This window comes from Mixophyes fleayi, chromosome 4, assembly GCF_038048845.1.
Source record: "Mixophyes fleayi isolate aMixFle1 chromosome 4, aMixFle1.hap1, whole genome shotgun sequence".
Taxonomy (NCBI): domain Eukaryota; kingdom Metazoa; phylum Chordata; class Amphibia; order Anura; family Limnodynastidae; genus Mixophyes; species Mixophyes fleayi.
In genome coordinates, this window is record NC_134405.1 from 177,884,091 (window position 1) to 177,907,836 (window position 23,746).

The 23,746-nt window shown below is 41.0% G+C and overlaps 1 protein-coding gene across 6 annotated transcripts in view; it reads left to right on the top strand.

Moving 5' to 3' along the window:
• The window catches only part of MOV10L1 (Mov10 like RNA helicase 1), a 100,812-nt gene extending 87,524 nt beyond the window's left edge, over nt 1-13,288 (top strand). For 4 of the 6 annotated variants that reach the window (XM_075208885.1, XM_075208886.1, XM_075208888.1 and 1 more), the window contains 8 exons: nt 1,574-1,673; nt 1,754-1,918; nt 2,575-2,748; nt 3,752-3,901; nt 5,472-5,579; nt 6,002-6,142; nt 6,486-6,577; nt 12,959-13,288. In XM_075208885.1, coding sequence (XP_075064986.1) covers nt 1,574-1,673; nt 1,754-1,918; nt 2,575-2,748; nt 3,752-3,901; nt 5,472-5,579; nt 6,002-6,142; nt 6,486-6,577; nt 12,959-12,968 — 940 coding nt within the window. In that variant the 3' untranslated portion in view covers nt 12,969-13,288. Of the gene's footprint in view, nt 1-1,573; nt 1,674-1,753; nt 1,919-2,574; nt 2,749-3,751; nt 3,902-5,471; nt 5,580-6,001; nt 6,143-6,459; nt 6,578-12,958 lie in introns of all 6 variants that reach the window. The other 2 variants (XR_012691327.1, XM_075208887.1) reach the window with 2 other exon arrangements.
• The last annotated feature ends 10,458 nt before the right edge of the window (nt 13,289-23,746 follow it).

The window sequence follows — 23,746 nt, forward strand, 5'->3', positions numbered from 1 at the left end:
TTGTCATGGCAAAGAGGGACTTTGAAATTAATTGCAATTCATCTGATCACTCTTCATGACATTCTGGAGTATATGCAAATTGCCATAATAAAAACTGAGGCAGCAGACATTGAAAAATAATATTTGTGTCATTCTCAAAAGTTTTGGCCATGACTGTACTATTACTGGATCGGGAGGAAGTTTAGCACATGGTGTAACTCTAGATTCAATCCAACTATTCCAGCAGCATTTATTCCACAGGTCCTTGACTACCTTAATGGTTTCAGCAAAAGTATTTCTTTATCAACACACCAGGTACAAGTATCTGCTTTGAGTGTATTTTTAGATATCAAGTTAGCCTCAGCAGTTGTAAATATTTGTATTTTCCAAGCAGTTAAGGAGATCTGTCCTCCTATCAGATTCTTTGTGGCTCTATGAAACCTCAACTTAGTCCTCAACACTCTGATGTCTCACCCTTTTGAACCACTACAAGACCTTTGAGATGGATTACTCTAAAATTTGTGTGTCATTTGGTGAATTAAAAGCACTGGTGCAAAGAAACTTTTGTTGAATATTTTTCCTTATAAAGTAGTACTTATCCAGAGGTTATAGCTAAAGTAACTATCTAAATATCGCATTAATCAGGAGGTTGTACTGCCATCTTTTTGTTCACAACCTAATGATATAAAAGGAAGAAAACTGCAGTCCTTTGACTCTGTGAAAACAATTTCCGTATACTGGAATATATTCTTTTGTCCAAGGCAAAAGCATTCAGGAACACTGAGCAACTCTTTGTGATTCCTGCAGGGCCTCGGAAGGGTTTGATCCTTTCCAGATCGATCAGAGAAGTACTTGTAAAGGCATACAAGAGTAATTGGATGTTAGGTGCCAGAGAGATCCTTAGAGCCCAGTCAATACGAGCAGGAGCAACATTTTGGGCAAGTAAGTCTCAGACTTTTGCAACTGAGCTTTGCAAAGCAGCTGGCTGGACATCTATCCATATGTTCACTAATCATTTTCTCAGTTTGGGAAATATGTTCCCGACCAGCCACTAAAAAAATTCATGATTTAGTAACTTATGTGACTGGTATGTTTTTGTGGCGCTTCCTATTGTATTGCCCCGCTACATCCCCTTGGAATGCCATGGAGGACTGAAGAGTAAAACTGTGAATTATATTTACCGTTTGTTTCTTTTCCTCAAAATACTCCATAGCAATTTCCCACCTATGTTTGTTGCATTTTTGTTCGTTTTTCAGAACAAAACTTGAAAAATCACTCAAAGACATAGGGGAAGAGGGGGAGCTGCCTTCTATACCATCCGAGAGGGTTTTTTTTTTTTTAACCTATCTCTGCATAAACTTGAGGAAAAGTAAATAACTGTAAGCGTAATTCACATTTATCATGTTACATATGTAAGCTATATATATCAAAGAATTACTGGGAATCACTCTTGTCACACTAAAATTTTACAATTTCCCTCAGCCGTAATGATTTCTTAAATGTCTGTGTGTACAATCTCCATAAATTCTGTTTAAGTAGTATGCAAAATCGCAGGAAGGAATTCATTTCTCGCAATAATCTTTGGTCTTTTCAGAGTCGGACATTTTACACACGTATTCATTGATGAAGCTGGACAGGCCAGTGAATCCGAGTGTCTCATACCACTGGGCCTAGTATCTGAAGTAACTGGAGAGGTACAAATTCTTACCAAGTGATTCTTTTAAGCCTTCTATGTAATTGTCTCAATTTTCACATGCATGTTCTTCCTTTACAGATCATTCTTGCAGGAGATCCCATGCAGCTTGGACCAGTGATAAAGTCTAGATTTGCTTTGGCTTATGGGCTTAATATATCGCTGTTGGAGCGACTAATGGCTCTGCCAATATATTTAAGGGATGAAGAAACCTACGGGGCTTGTGGGAACTACAATCCATTGTTGGTATGTGGAGCACAAACCTGAAGTTGGATACATTAGTGCTTAGACTGAAGCTGCTCCTGTCAGCTACTTGCACTAGAATAGAGCCATTTGCTTTATTTTTTTTTCTTGAATGTCAAACTATTGTGCTAACATTTTTTACTTTTTTTTTTTTAATTATTTTACCTTCAGCAATCAAGCAGGTCAATAAATTTACTTATTGTGTCTCATGCAAAAAAAAATTGTTTTCTCTAGTGCAATCCACAAGCTGTTTAAATCTGTTATATCTAATTATTTTATTTTTGTTCCTGTAACTCTTTCTGCACTTCTTATCCTCTGTCTAAACGGATTAGTTTTAAAAGTGACTGTGATGCATAAATTTGTTGGTTCTCTCCTGTTTCTGCTTTAAAAATTGAAACTCCTCTTGTTTCTCATTGATCATTTTGTAGTTCTTATCATTTGCCTGTTGTTTCCAAATCTAAAGTATCAATATGACATTGACTTTGATTATACTCTTGCACTGCAAACGTGCCTAAGCAGAAACATATGTGACTGTCGCCTGCCAGAAGCTGTGCTATGGACTATTCAATTAATTTGATAACATTATTTTTAGCTTAATCACCAACTTTATTCTGTAGTTAAATTATTTGTGTCTCTTGATTTTATTTTATTATTGAAAGATCACAAAGCTTATGAAGAACTACAGGTCACATGCCACCTTGCTTCATCTTCCATCCAAGCTGTTCTACCACAAAGAACTGGAAGTCTGTGCAGATCCAGCTGTTGTGAATCGTCTCTTGAGATGGGATAAACTGCCTAAGAAAGGTTTCCCATTAATTTTCCATGGTGTCAGGGTACGTAGCTTATCTTGTTTTACTAAATTGTATTAGTGTTATAGGAAAATTGCCAAAATGTTAATTGTGTGTTTGTAAATTATGATCTCTTAGCAATGTTTTCCAAATGTTAGGTAATATATTAAAATAATAAGTTAATTGTAACCTTAATAAAACCATATGTAATTATACCGTAAACCATGGGCAGCATGATGGCACAATGGATAGCATTGTTGCTTTACAGCCCTGTGGTCAATTCCAACCAAGGCCATAAGTGGAGTTTTTGTATGTTCTCACTTTTTTTGTATGTTCTCACTGTGTTTGCATGGCATTCCTCCACATGCTCTGCTTTCCTCTCACAGTCCAAAGCCTACTCATAGGTTCATTGACTTTTTGTAATATGGTGTACATGTATGTTAGAGAATGTATCATGTAAGCAATGGGCTAGGGACTAATATAAACGACTGTATATTCTCTGTACAGCACTTTGTAATCTGATTGGTGTTACTTAACTAAAGCTGAACCCTTATTGCCTAAATTGTGCTTTCAACAACAGTTTTATGATGAAAAACATAAAGCTGGCACTAAAGTGTATGTTTTCCATGATCACATATGTAAAGTTAATAATACACAAAATGACATTTTACTAGTACAGCAAAAACATATCCAAGGTTCTTTCTTTCCTGTTCTCCTTTTGATCTATCCCCTTATGCATATGCACTTCCTAAATGATTTTGATAGATCTTTATAAAATAGTATGGTTTTCGTTAATTCTTCCACCTATTGTCTTTATTCATTTTGATCTTGTGCGATTTTATTTTTTAGGTTATCCTATTGTTTATCGTACTTCCCATTCAGTGATGGTTTTTTGTTTATAACTTTGAGGAAAGGCACTTTGGGACGCAGGTTTCTGTAATAAAGGGTCTGGTCTCTCCTTTACGATTCTGTTCTCGTATACTTATTTTGGCACATTTGATCTGGCGATCTAGATTTCTCTTTTTATTAGTTGTACTTTCTTTGACAGGGAACAGAGATGCGTGAAGGAAGCAACCCATCCTGGTTCAATCCATCTGAAGCTGTACAGGTCATGAGATACTGCTGTATACTTGCTAAACATGTCACTACATCAGTGTCTGCCAAAGATATTGGAGTGATTACACCATATCGAAAACAGGTGCTTATTGTCCCATAAATAATGGCATCCTGTATATGCTAACATACAGACTACAGTAATTCTATCTGACAGGCAACTCCACTTAAATAGTATTATAACATTAATCTTATTTAGCTGGTTACTACAGCTTTCTGGAATAACTCATTTTGTTTGAACTAAGTCTGAAATCACCTGCTTTAAACTCAAACTCATTGTTGGTGCTATTTGGTTTGATTTTGGTTTGATAACGACTACAATTCCATAGCAACATCAGTAAAAATAGAAATAAATTGTACTGGCTTCACAGACCATGGATGCAGAGGTTGCTAAGGAATGTCAGTCCTTAAGGACGAATATGTGAAATGGCAGCAACAATGTGTTTTGTATTTTAAACAATCAATTTTATGCAGACATCGGGTTTCTAGTGTCTGAAATTATTCAATCAAGTTGTAGTAAACACCATAATGAATTTAATTGGACAACACAATTTTTGAGTGGGGTTAAGCTGGTTACACACATGAAGATCCTGTCACTCTGCGTGAGCACTGGGTAACAGAACCAATTTTTTGCCAGACACATAGTAACTAGATTGTATGAGATCCGGCCATTCAGACTCTCGGGCTATTCAGGAAATACTCTACTGACTTGTAATACACATTCTAATGATTTTATTATAAATAATAATTTTGTGGTGGATTTACCTTTAAGAAAAAAATGCCATGGTCCAAAAATAGAGTGTGTAATTTGTATTATGTTTTATTAGTTACAAACTTGATATTTATTAACCCTGATGATACTTTGATATGCTAACTACATAAACCTGCATGTCCAAGTCAGTGACCATAACTATAGCTAATTGGTGCTGGGATGGGAATGTTACTAACGTCAGCAGGATTTAAAGCCGGGGTTGGTCTGGACCTTCTGAAGGAATGGTTTCCTATTGCAACCAAGCACCGTTATTCTGTTAGGGAACTTGTATCCTATAAAGTTGTCATTGCCTTGCAAATTGTAGTTGTGTTTTGTAGAGCAGAATAAACCGACCAGTAAGTTGTTTTCCTGACCTGTTTTATAAATTGCAAAACATAGTGTTGGATTGAAAATTGGTTTAAGTAAATATTGGTTGCCATTATATTTTTGTAAAAATAATTTGAGCATCCAACCTGTTTTTGGTGCAGGTTTGTAGAACAGAGAAGTAAATGTGTGACCTGCAGGTAGAAATGATTTTAATTTAAACTGTGTGCTTCTGCCCCACCTGAAACAACAATGAACCTGTCTGTGCAATAAAGTTCTTGTTATAGAAACTTTTTAAGCACTGTGGACAGACCAATAACATCACTTGGAGATCAGACCATGTACTACAAATCTATCGCAAGCCATTACATTATCTGCCACGTATACTGACATAATATATTTGAATGGGAACATATACCCTATAAGTAGGGATTACTTTTTATTTTCTTGCCGTTGTAAAATCATGGATATAGGTTATTCTGCACAGTAACCTCTGCACATCCCAGGTATCATTTTTGGGAGGTATTTTGAATATTGAAATGTGTTTAAATACTGTAACATCTGCAATATTTCATTTTAGGGGGAAAAAATAAGAACCCTGCTACGAACAGTTGACCTGATGGATCTCAAAGTGGGATCAGTAGAAGAATTTCAGGGGCAAGAATACCTGGTAATCATTATTTCAATGGTATGTATTAAATATTTGGCTTTTACATTGGTATTGCTCACTTTTATTTTTATTTTCCTGTGTTAACGCTTTAAAGAGTTGAAGTGATGTGTCTTTTGGGTGCTTCTGACTTTTCAGCTCCTTGTTTAGAGACACAACTGGCCTGGCATTATCCGGTAATTTTCACTTTAAGGTTACTCCAAAATACCCACAGAGTGGAATTGCAAATTGTGAGGGACTCTGCTATTTCAATCTGATCTCTCAATACTATCAGCAGTGTCCCTTAGAATTTGCAGTTCTGTGGGTTATTTGTGGAGTAACCTGAAAGTGAAGATAACCAGATTATGCCAGGTCAGATTGCTAAAGGATCGTTGTGTCTGCGACTTTTTACAGCTCAGGATAAATGCATTTTCAGATTAAAATTCAGAATGTTTGTTGTACAGGTGCGATCATGTGAAGAATCTTCTTATGGTGATGAAAGAAGTTTGCTAGGATTCCTTTCCAATCCAAAACGATTTAATGTCGCAACAACTCGGCCAAAGGCCCTGCTTATTGTGCTTGGAAATCCACATATCCTTGTCAAGGTATATACACAAAATCAACCAGTTGTAGTCAGTGCTGGAGTACTGCATGATATGATCTTTTGTGTAACCTTATGAATTGCGACAAGTGATTCTGTTCTTTCTTATATGTATTTTTATTGAGTCGCAATTAAGAGGAAAGATAAACTGTGTGTGAGAAACACCAGAAGAAAATACTATCCAGATATAAAACATAATTTGCTGCAGTATGCTGCCAGTATTAATCTGCATTGAAAGCTTTCACTATTTTATTCTCTTGCATATGTAAACAGTATTTTATTTAATTGTTACACATTTTATGTGCTCATGTATTTTTACAGATTCCCTTTTTTGTCTTTATTACAAGGATCCCTGTGCATGTGCATTGCTTGAATACAGCATAATAAATGGAGCGTACACTGGATGTAATCTGCCTCCTGGTCTTGAATCTCTTCAGCAGTGAGTAATTTTAAGATTACCCATTATGTAGCTTGATGGTAGGAAAGATTACCCATTATGTAGCTTGATGGTGGGAAAGATTACCCATTATGTAGCTTGATGGTAGGAAAGATTACCCATTATGTAGCTTGATGGTAGGAAAGATTACCCATTATGTAGCTTGATGGTGGGAAAGATTACCCATTATGTAGCTTGATGGTGGGAAAGATTACCCATTATGTAGCTTGATGGTGGGAAAGATTACCCATTATGTTCTCTGTACAGCGCTGCAGAATCAATGGCGCTATATAAATAAATGTTGATGATGGTGATGATTATGTAGCTTTATGGAGGGAAAGATTACCCATTATGTAGCCTTATGGTGGGAAAGATTACCCATTATGTAGTTTGATGGTGGGAAATATTACCCATTATGTAGCTTGACGGTTGGAAATGACCAATTTAAATAGGGTTTACGTGTGCCCCAGTGATAAACGGAATCTGTATATCACAAAGAAATTACTTCCTTGTTGCTCAATAGTTTTTCATAACTATAGTTATTTCTATTCTGTGTTTTAAGGTACAAATGTTACTCCAATTGTAGCCATGGTTAGAGAGAAAACTCATATTAAATAACCCAACAAAATGTTTTCTGAGTTTTGGATAGCTGCGCTGCTTCTGTTAGTGATGCACTAAATCATATCATATAGTGAGTTGACCAACTGAATGTAAATCCTAAATTACCCACTATTTAATGCACATGAAACAGTGATTGCTTGTTGGTGCTAAAGATAAAGTTTAGATTGTATACGTTAAATGGTTCCTGCTTAATTCTAATATACAAATTATCAGACTGGGTTTAATAATTGCCAATATATTTATAGCTTGTATCTATTTCTCGCTAAGATCCCTCTCCTCTCCTGTTGCCCCGCCTCTCTGGAACCACAATAATCCCTTCAGCCTCACTCAGGGTCAGTACACGTACAGAGGGTACTTTTCCTTCAATCTGCACATGCACCCTCAGGCATTTTGTTCAACCTGGGTAATTGGTTGCCATTCTCCATGAGATTGGGCCTAGAGTTTGGGCCTGGGGGTTGGCAAATTTGGCCACATCTGGATTCTTCAGGGCGGTGATCTCTTCACATGGAGGTGGTAGTTCGGCTGGTTCAGCACTTGGGTCTGTCAGAGATGTTCTCTTGGGTTCGAATCTGCTCTTCTTGGTTCCTCAATGCTCTAGAAAGTCCACGGACCCCAGGGCGGAACACATGGGTGGGGTGGCGATCCAATTAAGGTTTTGCTGGAGGATCATGTTTCTTCCGTTTTCCGTGCTCCCGCTGGTGTTATGGACACTACAATCAGTGCGGGTGACTGCCTTCTGGTGGCTCCATCTTGGCCAGACTGGCCGTGGTATTCTGATGCCCTGTGGATGACCATATTCTGCCTTGTGGTTACTTCCTTGACATTGGTGCCTCTCTATCATGTTGTCTATTTTGGTGCCAGGGCTGCTAAATACGTGATCCTATGTTCCTAGGGTTTCTTCCAACGAGGTTGGCAGCCAGCGATTAGGGTGTGGTTATCCTTTCCTCTTCTAATTACTGCCATGTGTGGAATGCATATATTCCATGGTGTTCATATGTCTTGGATTCACTTGCTTGGGAGATAGTTCTTCCATCATTATGTCTGGGTACCCATTTTCTGCTGTTTCTTCTTCTTGTGGTCTGGGATCTCAGATGCTTGGTGAACCTTACTGATTTGGTTTGTTATCCCTCTTAACTCCTGCCTTTCGGTATGGTGTACACAAACGTGGATGGGCGTCTCATGTGCACTCTATTGTTAGATACTGTCACAGTTCGTTGGCTTACTTTTTGGGGCTAGTTATGTGCCAGTTGGACTCCTTTATCCCAGTGATGGTCATATTTCTGACAGAAGAAATACCGACACTTATCCTGCCGACATGAAAATGCCAACAGGCTAAATGCCAGTATTTCAATTTCCACGACACTGATAAAATACTGACATTGTGATTGCAGACAGTGAAAATGTCAACATTAAATCGGCAATGCCAGCATGTCCAGTGGTTATACAGCCACTGGCAGTAAACAGTCTTAAAAATAAATTAAAAAAAAGCATGCCCCTCTCCAGTCTCCAGTAATAATAACACACGTGCTGTCAACCTAGTGCTGATCGGAATAAAATTGGGGAGACAATCAGCATGGGGTCCCTCGATTCTCCTTCAACCAGCCCTAGGCTTAGCCAGCCAGGGCTGGTGGGACTATAGCAGTGGAACCCCCTGCCATGGTGCCAACCAGACGCAGGCTGGTCAGCACGGGGCTGGTTTCCTTAGAGAGTTGGGGTCCACAAAAATATGCGGGCCCCCCCTATGCTGACAGCACTAAGGCTCCTGTCACATCCCTAGCCAGTGGTATGGGGTGATAAATGGTTAAAAAAAAATGCAATTTTACATTGGCGAACTACAGGTTCCAGCAAGCCCAGGCTACCATGAACAGTCTCGGCAGGCTGGTGCTTGAGGAACCACACAATCCAATCCAATGCTCTTTTTGTTGGAGTAGAGTCATGAAACTCTGTGAAATGTTATATTCCCTTGGTGCTCATACATTCTTTTAATGTCCTAATGGACTTGCCTACATATTGCATGCCACATGGGCAAGAGAAGAGGTATACCTCATAAGAAATGTGATCTGTAAGGTGAATATTACTGAATGATTAAAAAAAATTCAGTGTCTTGTGCTCTAAATTTGCACATTCTATATTTATGGCAAATGGACCATTTATCTGCACTTTTTCTGAGAGGTATTACAGGTAAACAAGGTGTGAAATTATTTTTTGCTTTTCGCCTTCGTATAAACAAAACTGGATTTGTTAGTAGTATAAGGTTAAGAATCAGATTCATCTCCATTTTTTTTGTTTACTGAAACGAGATAAAAAATTATATACAAAACTATATTGCCAAGTGGCCACTTATTTTGCCTTTGAAAGAATTAGAGCTATGTTCAACCTTAAAAATAATAATAATAATAATAAATAATAAAATTAATAAAAAAAATCTATATAATCTTAAATTCCCTTTGAACTAAGAATATTTAACGAACTTTCAATTATTGATGATATTAGTCTTGTAGGAGAATTGAACCGTTGGACAGTTGCTCATATTTTGTAATAATAGACTGTATTAAATAATACAAGTGCCATTGAGAAAAAATTAAGAATACTTTGAAATCTTCTAAAGATCATAGAGAGATATGTTGGTTAATTATTAAAAAAAAAAAAAGAAAGTTGAGACTATCACAAAAGGTCTTTAGAGTTCAAATAGAATAAGAGAGAGGACAAATAAGATACTTAACAATTAGAATAGAAATTTGTCTAGTGATATAGATATAACAAACCACTGACAAGTGAAGTGAATAACCTTGATTATCTTGTTCCAATGGCAACTATCAAGGGATGGGATATTTTAGACCAGGGGTGTCCAACCTTTTAGCTTCCCTGGGCCACATTGGAAGACGACGAGTCGGTTTGGGCCGCACATAAGATACACTAACAATAACGATAGCTGATCATCCAAAAAACCATAGAAAACATAGTTAATATATATATATATATATATATATATATATATATATATATATATATATATATATATATATATATAATCACTTTTTTTTCAAATCCCCTTATACTTACCTTTCATTCGCCCTGTTCAAAAAATCCTCTCTAGTTATTATACTATAATCACTTTTTGTATTGTTTCGATGCAATATCAATAAAGTGCATTTAAGCCAGGCATTGTATATCAGGGTGCCCTGACCAGGCCTGCGGTACCTGACATATACACCACTGTGAACCCAAATTGTGACCTGTTTTGCTAATTACACCACTATGTTCGTTAAGTGATAACAACTTATAATGGGCCAAAGAGAATAATATATAATGCCCCATTAGTATTACAAGTAGAAGTATGTAGCAGGGAGATAAGGTCCATGATGCTCCAGGACCAGGTGACTTTTATTCACTGGTCAGCGTTTCTTGAAATAATAAAAAAAATCCCCCTTAACTTACCTTTTAATTGGCTTGTTCTCCTGTCGTCTTCTTTTCTTTTCTCCAATTCTGTGCTGCTGATTGTTCTTCTCGCGTGGGTGACTCCTCTGTGCTGCGCTCCGCAATGGATGTTGGGCATGATGACATCACGCCCGACATTCACTACGAGCGCCGCACGGAGGAGGAGACAAGGGAGGGAGCCGGAGTACCAGCTGACGTGACCGCAAGGTAAGTATTTTCTTTTCTTTTTTTTTGCAGGATTTTTTTTTTCCACTAACAGCGCTGCCCCTTGCCACAACCAAAACTACTTCTGGGCCACATTTACAGGCGTGCTGGGCCGCGGGTTGGACAACCCTGTTTTAGACAGCAAGTGAACAGTCTGTTCGTGAAGTTGCTGTGTGTTAAGCTGGAAAATTGGGCAAAAAAGGATCTGAGCGACTTTGACAAGGACCAAATTATGATGGCAAGACGACTGGGTCAGAACATCTCCAAAACATCAGGTTTTGTGGGGGTGTTCCAGTTATGTAGTGGTTAGTACCCACCAAAAGTGGTCCAAGGGAGAATATCCAGTGAACCAGCGAGAGGGTCGTGGGCGCCCAAGGCTCATTGATGCGTATGAGATCGATGGCTAGTCCAATCTCACAAAGAGCTACTGTAGGATAATTTGCTGAAAAAGTTAATGCTGGCTATGATAGAAAGGTGTCAGAACACACAGAGCATTGCTGCGTAGCCACACACCGATCAGAGTACCCATGATGACCCCTGTCCACCATTAAACGTGCCTACAATGGGCATGTGAGTGCCAAAATGGACAAAGGAGGAAGATGGCCTCGCCTGAAGGAGATGTCGCCAGTATTCACTATGAGAAGGAGGAAAGCCGGAGGAGGCAGTGTGATACTCTGGGCAATGTTCTGCTGGGAAACCTTGGGTACTGGCTTTCATGTGGATCTTGCTTTGAAACGTACTACCGTACTAAACATTGTTGCAGACCCAGTACACCCCTTCATGACAATGGTATTCCTTGATGGCAGTGGCCTCTTTCAGCAGGATAATGTGCCCTGCCACACTGCAAAAAATGGTCAGGAATGGTTTGAGGAACATGACAGATATTGATGATGACGATATTGACTTGGCCTCCAAATTGCCTTTATTTCAATCTAATCGAGCATCTTCGGTATGTGCTAGAAAAAAGTCCAAGACATGGAAACCTCTTCTTGCAACTTAAAGGAACTACTGTTAACATCTTGGTGCCAGATATCACAGGACAACTTGGAGACCCGTGGAGTTGATACCTCAGGTCAGAACGGTTTTGTCGACACAAAGGGGACCTACACAATAGTAGGCAGGTGGTCTTAATGTTGTGCAAAGTGGATTATCTTCCAAACTAGAGTCCTTTAATCCATTTTATGTAACGAATAATTGACACAGAATGGTGCAAACAAGAAAGTGGTGTCTAACTTATGGTAAAATAATATTCTTACAAAAAATCTGCTACAAAAACTAGTGGGAGTGCTGCTTCCTGTAGTATGGATTCGTAGTTTGCTGAGAAAAAGGGGAGAGAAAGAGATACTAACTAGGGAAAGCACACCTCATATGTGTAGTCAGATAGTAATTTTAATGAGGAATAGTATATTCCAAAATTCTTTTATAATAGCTGATATTGCTCATGTCCATATATGTATGTGTGTATATTTATTATTTTTATAGTAATATAGCTACATTTAAACATGGCGGTAGAATATGTCTAGACTTTTTTTTTTATTATCTGTTGCTAGCGTTCTATTAGTGAAGAATGCAGAGGTGGCCAAGATCAGTTCTCCTTTCATCCACACTCAACGGGTTTCAGTAGCAACCCGTAATCTAGAGGCTTCACTTCTGCATTGGTATGTTCAGTATTCAGTATTAAATCTGTATTTTTGGATTTGAATCAAATGGTTCCCAGGCACAGTTATTCCCTGGGAGAAAGGGTTTAACCCCTTCAATCACGCCAAATGTACTCCAAAAAAGAGATTTAACATGAAGTATAACATTCAGCACTTCATAAACTGCTAAGGCACAGGTATGCTATGTAACGTTTTCAACCAGTAATTTCTGGACGCACTGTATAGTAAATGCTAGGGCCTGTTCTGATGCATCTTTTGGCAGTTAACTAAATCTAGAATTGTGCTAAGCAAGCTTAACTTATTAGTATAGCGTTGAAACAATGGTATTGTATTCCCCTATTCTTGTATGTCAGGTCATCGGATGTAACTAGACACAGGTGGATGCTGCCATGTCGAGACTCCCCAGAAAAAGAAAGTGTGACAGTAAGTTCTTTTTAATAAGTGTTATCTTTTCTAAACACAGGTGTGACTGAGACAACACAGCAGATCCAGACACCTAATGAGACTGAAGCATCCACCAGTATAATACATGTACAGCCACACTCTAAAAGAACTAATCGGTGTCCTTTAAAACAACTTTGTGACTTGTGTTCACTGCCTCTCTGGATGTTGGAATTGTAGAACAATTATAGTGCTGGAAGATTTATAACTCTCTCAATTAATAGGTAATTAAGAAAGAGAGAGGTCAATTTTGGATCATCATAGAGTGCCCACTACTGTGTTTCATTGATATTTTTTGTTTTCTTTAGCAGTAATAAATATCTTAAGTTAATAAAAGCATAACAAAAGTTAATGTGTGTGATTGATTTGTATTTTACTTGGTTTGGTAAAGATAGTACACATGATATAATTTTACATACTTAATTGCTTTATTTAATCACGTGTAGACGTTTTGGTAACTAAAGCAATATCCATAGACTTTAGTAATAGCAACAGAATGGATTGTATTGTAACATGTCAAAAGATCTGCAAATACAGTAACAGTTTATAAGAAATTCCAAAGGTATCAATGTGAATAGGGTTCTGCAACTATTTTTTGCAGTTATTGACAAGCTTCACCCTCTGTCATTGTTTGTAATTACTGCGACTACAGCTGTAGTAGTGCAGCTACAAAAAACAAGCCATATATTAAGGGGCATGAAATTATTGCACCACTCATGAAGCATTGCAAATAAAAAGATCCTGTAACCCATAACAACCAAATGTTTGCTTTCAATTTGTGTTCTCCATTTTACCTAAATTTACCCCTTTGTGTGAAGAATTAATGTTTTTTCATATTTTGTTTTTTTTTCTTAAAAATACCATTCCTGGCTGTTTGTCTCTTACTCTCCAGGAAGTTGCTATTTAGTGTTAAAATGTTGTGTGCAACAAACATGGCCTCTAATACTGTGACACCTATCTACTGATCTTGTGTAGATAGGTTGTTAGTATAGATGTTAATACATTATATTCATTGCCTCTCTTTTTAAATGCATACATATAAAAGTCTCAGTACTCATCTCATCATTTCAAAACCTGTCTCATCGACACTATTCCCTGCCAACTTCTCCCCCACATCATGCCTTCCTCTTGCTCACCTCTTCAACCATTTCAACCATTCTCACTCTAGTGCAGGGGTAGGCAACCTTCTTCTATCAGTGCGCCGGAAAAAAATCTTTTCAAGCCCAGGTGTGCCAGTAGTGTGTGTGTGTGTGTGTGTGTGTATATATATAAGTGTGTGTATATATATATATTCTAATTTTATCACGTTAAAATTATAACACTAATGGTAGTGGGAACATATAAACTTTCATGTTAAGCCACACAATAGTGCCCCCAGTTTATATTGTGACACACATAAGTATCCCCAATTAGTATTATGTCACACATAAGTGCTTTCAGAAAGTGCCTTGTCCAGGCACGAAACACGTCAGCGGGGGTCTCTTGTGAACCGGTTTTTCGATGAGTGATTGCCTCAATACCTGAATCCCTTCTTCTATCTACATTTGTCAACGGGGACACTATTGGTATCCACTCCTGATAGCGGCTCCAGCCCACCCAATTTTCCACAAGCGGTGATTATATCCGAGAATATACGGCAAGAATAGCCTAACATCGGAGCATGACTCACGCTTGATACGGGATTGAGAGTACGGGCCGTGGTTACCATTCATCTGCCCTAACTCGGGAGAGAGCGGGCTGGATAACTTTCACAGTGAACAGGAAGATCTAGGCAGTGTGAGGTACCTCTAACGAGCCTAACGGACATCTGGGATTTAGGTGACTTTACATTACTCTAAGGAGGAATCTATACCTAACAAAATCTCATATTATTGATGCATACTTATCTATACTGAATTGAGACATCATTACTATTGTCTCAATTAGAAAAGTACTTTTCATTCATGATTGGTTTATTAAGTGTTGGCCACACTTTTTTGGTTGCGCAACCTAATATATTATCTATTTTTATACTGTTTTACAACCACGGTGGTTTATACGTTACAGTCACCGTGGCTGCTATATTCATGTGATAGAGTGATTATTCTGATCATTTTTATAGTGTGTAATAACTTTCTGCTGTAAGTCAGGACATTGGGCGGAATATGTCTATATTAAATGTTTTATCTATTACCCAGTGCCTCTTCTGATTTCTCAATAGAGCACCATAAGGATTTATTATTCAATTTTGTACACATTCAGCAGCGCAACCTGTATTTTTGTTCACACATAAGTGCCCCTAGTTAATAGTATACCTGACATAAGTGCACCGAATCATGTTACGCCACATTAGCAAGTGTATGCGACTCACCTCTTGTAGACAGTGGATACATTCCATCTTGTTCTGTATAAAATGACAGGTTGACTGAAAGGTAATTTATGACCCTGGGTGAGATGTGGCATTGCTATATATCACTGATAAATGCTATGTGCCCGCCGTCTCATGGGCGCATGAACTGATGTGATAAGAAATGTTACGGGGTTATGCTGGCATATTATCGTTGCTGTAGGGCAGGATCATGGCCGCCAAGAGAAATTTTGGGCCCTGGTACAGCAATTTTTTTTGAACCCACCCCCTGCACAGGTGAGCAGCAAGGGCGCTGTATGCCGCCGCTGAGCGGCGCCTCCAAAGGGGAGTGGTCAATATGGGCATGGCTGGACTTCTTTAGACATGACATATTGGTGGAAATTCATTTGCCGGCGATGTGACACGAAGACATCATGCAGTGCACATTGCCGGCAATTACAGTAGAAATCTCCGCTAATTTTCCCTCGCACCCCATAGAGGTGAGAGAAAAAATGGGAGGAGATTTCTGTCAAATCTCTGCCACAAAGTGTCCCATGGACATCCCGGAGACACTTCGCAGCTAATTGAACTTCCCCATTGTGTATTAAAATTGTGTTACTCTTACCTACCTGTTATTGCAGCTATTACAACCTGCTACTGGATTCTTGCATGGATCCTGGAATGTTGGGAGCTGTTGGAAAATGTAAATATGGAAAAGCAAGCAATAAGTGAGCACCATACATAACACAGATCATGCAGTATATAATACATACATTATAATAAAATATTACATTTAGCACACCCTCCCCAGCCACATCACGCCACCCCTCAACTACCTAATCCATCACGCCACCCCCCAAACACACCACACCACCCCTCAGCAACATCACGCCACCCCCAGGCACATCACGCCACCCCTCAGCTACATCACTCATCACGCCAACCCGTCACATCACCCACCACGTCATCCCCCAGACACATCATGCCACTCCCCCAGACACATCACACCACCCCTCAGCTACATCACTCATCACGCCACCCCGTCACATCACCCACCACGTCATCCCCCAGACACATCATGCCACTCCCCCAGACACATCACGCCATCCCTCAGTTACAATACCCATCACGCCACCCCTCTGCTACATCACGCATCATGCCACCCACTGCCACATCACCCATCACGTCACCCCCCAGACACACCACGTCACCCCCCTCAGACACATCACACACGGGCACAATGCCATATACATACACATACATCATGCTATATACACATACAAAATGTCACACATACATAATTCCATACACATACATACTGCCATAGACATACATACTGCCATATGTATATACACATACAATTCTACATATATAGACAAAGCCAGGCTATAACACCCCCACCCCCCAGTCCCTTGTACTCACCTCATCTCCAGAGGCAGATAGATCCGCGGCTGTGCTCTTAAATGACAGGCAGCCTGGCAGCAGTGCAGTCTGATTTGTTGCCTGGCTGCCTGTCTCCTAGGTCAGTGGCCTGTCACTGACTGCTGTCCCGATTAGCCCCGCCCCTTCCGATTAGCCCCGCCCCCTCCTGGCTGGTGAACGGGAGGGAGAAATAAGCTTGTTGTCTGCAGTACTTAGTAGCCGCTCCCCCTCCCTCTCGGCACCCCTGGGCAGGATGAGAGGCAGCTACAGTGTCTCACCTATGATCACAAAAAGTTTATTAGTCACAGTCCCTTAATGGGAGAGCCAGGTGGAAGTGCAGCAGTTCTAATTCGGCAAGCTCCTGTGCTTCTGACAGCTGCTCTGACGTGCCAGGTGACAAAGCTCTGCGTGCCATGTCTGGCACGCGTGCCGGGGGTTGCCGACCCTTGATCTAGGACATTCTAGTACGTGATAGCTAGGATATGATTGGTTGCTATGGGCAACACCTCCACTTTTCCTTTTCTGTATTGTAACAATAGAATAAAGGGCATTAATCTCCTAAAACACATATGTAATGCATCAACAAGAGCTACATTATATTTGACACTATAAATAAATTGGGATTTAATTAAAAAAAATCTTGGATTATACTCTCAGCAAATTAAAAGTGTGGTTGTATTGTGCAATTTCGTCATACATACTGTATATTAAAAGACAATCACTTTATTGGAGACGCCCAAGATTTGCCATCAGGAAGCAGATGATATAAACAGGTGACTGTTCCTCCAGTTACCCGCCTAATTCCACTTATTACAGTTTAGCTGATCCCGATTTTCAGCGATAATACCTCCGACATGTAAATTGTGCATTGTTTTAACAAAGGAATTGATGTAGATCAACAGGATGGCACGTGGGTGGGGAGATTGGACAAGGTCTGCCCAGTCTATTGGAGAACCACTGGAACCCAACACCGCGCTTGGAAGATGACAGGGCAAAGATAGATGTCACCTGCCCGCCATGCTTTCTAACATGTCTAACGTGCTCGTTTTCAGGCAACACACTCTATAATGTTCTGGCCCATTTGCCTGATGTTGACAGCCAGCGTCGGACTAGCCTGCTGGTGAGCCGGGCGATCCACCGATAGGCCCCGACGCTGGTTAGCCACGCCCCCGCCTCATCCGTTGTTCCAAACAGGTGAATATGTGATTGAAGTGCAGAGATCCCAGACGCGACTGCGGCTCTCTGCACATGCGCCGTACAGATGAGTCATGTCACATGACTCATCTTGGAAGAAGAACCGCCCACGTTGGGGACGTCCTGCCGCCCAGAGGAGCTACACGAAGAATGCAGGAGCAGCAGGTTAGTAAAGCGCGCAGGAGAGGGGAGAGAAACAAATGTGGCATAAAAGATGAGGGGCAATAAGGGCATGAGAGATGCTGAGGGGCAATAAGGGCATGAGAGAGATGGGCAATAAGGGCATGAGAGATGCTGAGGGGCAATAAGGGCATGAGAGATGATGGGCAATAAGGACATGAGAGAGATGGGCAATAAGGGCATGAGAGATGCTGAGGGGCAATAAGGGCATGAGAGATGATGAGGGGCATTAAGGGCATGAGAGATGAGGGCAATAAGGGCATGAGAGAGAGATGGGCAATAACGACATGAGAGAGATGGGCAATAAGGACATGAGAAATGCTGAGGGGCAATAAGGGCATGAGAGATGATGAGGGGCATTAAGAGCAGGAGAGATGAGGGGCAATAAGGGCATGAGAGATGCTGAGGGGCAATAAGGGCATGAGAGAGATGGGCAATAAGGGCATGAGAGATGATGGGCAATAAGGACATGAGAGAGATGGGCAATAAGGGCATGAGATGATGAGGGGCATTAAGAGCATGAGAGATGAGGGGCAATAAGGGCATGAGAGAGAGATGGGCAATAAGGACATGAAAGAGATGGGCAATAATGACATGAGAAATGCTGAGGGGCAATAAGGGCATGAGAGATGATGAGGGGCATTAAGGGCATGAGAGATGCTGAGAGGCAATAAGGGCATAAGAGATGATGGGCAATAAGGACATGAGAGAGATGGGCAATAAGGGCATGAGAGATGCTGAGGGGCAATAAGGGCATGAGAGATGATGAGGGGCATTAAGGGCATGAGATGAGGGGCAATAAGGGCATGAGAGAGATGGGCAATAAGGACATGGGAGAGATGGGCAATAAGGACATGAGAAATGCTGAGGGGCAGTAAGGGCATGAGAGATGATGAGGGGCATTAAGGGCAGGAGAGATGAGGGGCAATAAGGGCATGAGAGATGATGAGGGGCAATAAGGGCATGAGAGAGATGGGCAATAAGGACATGAGAGAGATGGGCAATAAGGACATGGGAGATGCTGAGGGGCAATGAGGGCATGAGAGAGAAGGGCAATAAAGACATGAGAGATGATGAGGGGCAATAAGGGCATGAGAGAGATGGGCAATAAGGACATGAGAAATGCTGAGGGGCAATAAGGACATGAGAGATGATGAGGGGCATTAAGGGCATGAGAGATGAGGGGTGTGAAGATACCGGGTATATCTGGCCCAGTGCTACCCAGTACCTTCTAGGATTCGTATGGTCACTCAGGCAAAATGCAGTTATAAAAATACAACAGTATATTTATTGTCAAACAAACAACACTAGAATATTATATACACACAGTAAATAAATGCCAGGCAGATTTACCACATCATCCGTCCCTTACCCCAATAATTTAAGGAGATATAGTCACCTGCTGTCCAGACTTCACGACCCATGGATCCCTCTCAGCTGCATATATAGACTCTCGTTAGAAAACGACAATTCAAAATAAAGTCTTGCAGTCTTCATGAATGAAATCCCAGAATGAACACCCTTCCCCCCTGGAGTTGTTCCTTATATATCACAGGTCTAATTTCCACATTCATTCCCCTCCCTGGCCAAACCTCTGTGTCTATTCTACTTAACCATTGGTCAGTGCTGGACTGGGGGGGGGGGGGGGGGTTGGACAGGGGAGTGAAGATGAGCTGTCTATTCTGTCTATAGTACTATAATCCACATTATGTGAGAAATGAGACATGCTCACAGGGTTATCAAACTCATTTTGTCACAAGGGGCAATAAGGGAATGAGAGATGAGGAGGGGCAATAAGGGCATAAGAGAGATGGGCAATAAGGACATGAGAGATGATGAGGAGCAATAAGGGCATGAGAGAGAAGGGCAATAAGGACATGAGAGATGCTGAGGGGCAATGAGGGCATGAGAGAGATCGGCAATAAGGACATGAGAGATGCTGAGGGGCAATGAGGGCATGAGAGAGAAGGGCAATAAGGACATGAGAGAGATGGGCAATAAGGACATGAGAAATGCTGAGGGGCAATAAGGGCATAAGAGAGATGGGCAATAAGGACATGAGAGAGATGGACAATAAGAACATGAGAGATGCTGAGGGCATTAAGGGCATGAGAATTGAGGGGCAATAAGGGCATGAGAGAGATGGGCAATAAGGGCATGAGATGGGCAATAAGAACATGAGAGATGCTGAGGGGCAATAAGGGCATGAGAGATGCTGAGGGGCAATAAGGGCATGAGAGATGATGAGGGGCAATAAGGGCATGAGAGAGATGAGGAGCAATAAGGGCATGAGAGATGCTGAGGGGCAATAACGGCATGAAAGATGATGAGGGGCATTAAGGGCATGAGAGATGCTGAGGGGCAATAAGGGCATGAAAAATGCTGAGGGGCATTAAGGGCATGAGATATAGGGGAAATAAGGGTATGAGAGAGATGGGAAATAAGGGCATTAGAGATGATGAGGGGGAATAAGGGCATGAGAGATGATGAGAGGCAATAAGGGCATGCGAGATGCTTAGGGGCAATAAGGGCATGAGAGAGATGGGCAATAAGGGCATGAGAGATGATGAGGGGCATTAAGGCCATGAGAGATGAGGGGCAATAAGGGCATGAGAGAGAGGGGCCAGAGCAGCATGGCACAGGGTGATGAAGGGGGGTCAGAAGCAGCATGGAGGGTGCAGTGTGATCATAAGGGGGCACAGCATGGTGATGAAGGGGCACAGTAATGTGTGTGTGATGGCACAGAGGGCTTGTGACAATGTAATATGTGTGTGATAGTTGGTGGCTAACTAATGGGTGCTATTTTGTTTGTGGGGTGATGGTGGGGCAATTTAATTTTATAGTGGGGACTATTAATTTAAGATGGGGTGGTGTGGGGGCTATTATTTAAATGTGGGGTTGAGGAGAGCATGAGGTCTATTTATTAAATATGAATATGAATTATTTAATGGCAGTGATGGTTGCGGTAAATAGGTATATTTATTACACTTAAATGCTATTTATTGCTGGGACTGTCTAGAGGGAGGGAAATAGGTTTATTTATTCAATGGGAATACTATTACTTTAATGTGGGGCTGGAGGAAAGCCTAAGTATTAATTGTGGATCCTATTGATTTAACGCCGGGGCTGGTTGGAATTTTCTAATTGTACCCATTTTTTTTCCAAATAGGGAACATTCCAGGATCCAGACAAGCCGCAACTAAAGAAACCAGCAACCACAGGTGGTGAGTGACAAGAACAGGTAGGACAGTCTGTCAAATGTTCTGAGTCTAGTGGGACAATCCCGATTTTTTTTTGTGACTGTTCCGCCCAATCTGAGGGTCAGGTCAAGACTGTGTACTCTTTATATACACACTGCATTTTTTATATACGTGCTATACTATGGTGCTAGCTGTCCTTCATGGGCTGACCACTCCCCCTGTAGTGTCTGATCTTGCCTCTATGATGGCTGGCCACACCCCTTTGGTGGGCCCCTAGCGTTGCAGTCCCCCGGTGGGCCCTTCATGCCCCAGTCCGACACAGTTGACAGCGCTATTGTGGTGCGTATTGACAGATTATTCTCTGTACTATTTTTACTGCAGGTTTTGAGATCTATATATCTTTTGTCTTTCGGTATCATCGTTGGGTAACATAGTATGGTGAAGCAGGGACATAGACCTGATTTACTGCTGTTTAGTAAGAGATCCTGTGCTTCCTAGAATGTGAAATATTCATTGGTTATTTCAGCTAAATCAATTTCTGCATTTCCATACACGTTTCACCTTGAAGGGCAGTGGTGGGCAACACACGGCCCTCCGAGCCTTCACCTTGGGTCCCCAGCTCCGTCCTGTTTTATGATGAAGTTTATTATGGTTTGTAACACTTGTTTTAAATGCCTGCTTACATGTTATTACCGGTAGGCCTCTCTTTCTTTAAGTGTTTTGTTTTAACTTATTACTAAAGGTGAGCGAACCCCACTTGAAGTGTATCAGGTTGGAGATGATTAATGGGTGTATAAACTCCTCCTGCAAATAATATTACTTTGTTTAACAAAACTGCACCAACAAACATCTCCTCACTTGTCTTAAAATATCTCCCAACTCGACACCTTCGTTCTGCACAAGATCTGCGTCTCTCTTCCACTCTCATCACATCCTCCCATTCCCGGTTACAGGACTTTTTTAGGCTGCATCCACTTTATGGAATTCCCTCCCTCGCACAGTAAGACTTTCCTCTAGTCTTCAAACCTTCAAGCGTTCTCTGAAAACCAACCTCTTCAGACAAGCTTATAATATTCTTCTACCACCATCTTAATGTCACTAGGTTACCCTATTACCACCCTCTACACAGCTAACACAAGACAACAACCCTCTGACCAACATTGCTGTGTGACTGATCACACAGCCCACTCAATCCTTTTACCTTTGCATTCTAGTTGGTCCAATGTGCAATATGATGTAGCACGTGCCCTTGTTTTCAAACTCCCATTGTCCCATAGATTGTAAGCTTGGGAGCAGGGTTCTCTTACCTCTCTGTCTGTATGTATTACCCAGTATTGTTTTATTACTGTTTGTTCCCAATTGTACAGCTCTTCGGAGTTTGTTGGCGCTATATAAATAAATGATGATGATGATATCAACCAAACAACTCTGAATTACAAATGACACATCAATTAATAAATTACATTAATTTATAAATCTTATGATTCCTAGCAAATTCAGGAAGCGGCAACAGAAATTTAAAGTACAATGTCTTTATTTAGGCAAAGTAGGGACCAGGCAGAGGTCAGGGAAACGAGAGGTCTTCTATTTACAAAGATGTCCCAAGCAGTTCTGGAGCGTTGTTCAGCACACGTAGCAGGAGCTGGTTCAGATATCCCTCCAGCTCCTGCACGCGGTTCTCCAGGTGGTGTCGATGGGCTGCCTGCTCTTCATCTCCTCCTTCTAGTTGAAGCATTAGTTGGATCAAGTCCTCCTTACTTAGGTGCTGGTATTTGGAGGCAGTTTCTGGAGGGGACAGATGGTCTTGCTTGATGTTATCTACCTCTATCTCCTGGGGATCTGCTTGCAGTTCCTCCTTATTCTTGCTGGTTTTTGGGCTTCTGTATCTTCCTAGCTGCCACCATTTATTTCCCCTGCGGGGTGTCCTAGGTTTATACTTTTCATAGTAGGTGTGGCTGCCGTTGACGCACAAATATTTTGGGTCCGGCTCAGTGTTTTTGCCACTTAGGGTCTCCCACATCCTCCTTAGTCGACTTTTCTTTTCTATATCTCTATCCATTTTTTCTGTTCAATATCTAACCCAGCAGCAGGAGTGGTGACCTTTATATACAGGGGGCTGCATTGTTGCATGTGGCTATTATGATGCATTGTACTGATGTCATCTCTATACCTCACCAGGCAGTGAGGCTGAATACACAGCTCCTGGAAATATTACACAGAGTACAGCAAGGCCATATTCACACAAGTGCAACACAATTGTATATGGAGGCATTTTAGGATGTATATTTTGTGGGTGCTGGAGGCTGGTGAATGTGATGATGACTGTTAGCAGCGCTATTCAGCAGCTTCTGATTGGCTGATTCTGTATTGACCCCTCCAGCTGATGGTACTTCATTGGTTAGCAATGGGGCTAATACATATATATATATTTTTTATTTTTTATTTTTTTTATATGCAACACAGTGGCCTAGTGGTTAGCACTTCTGCC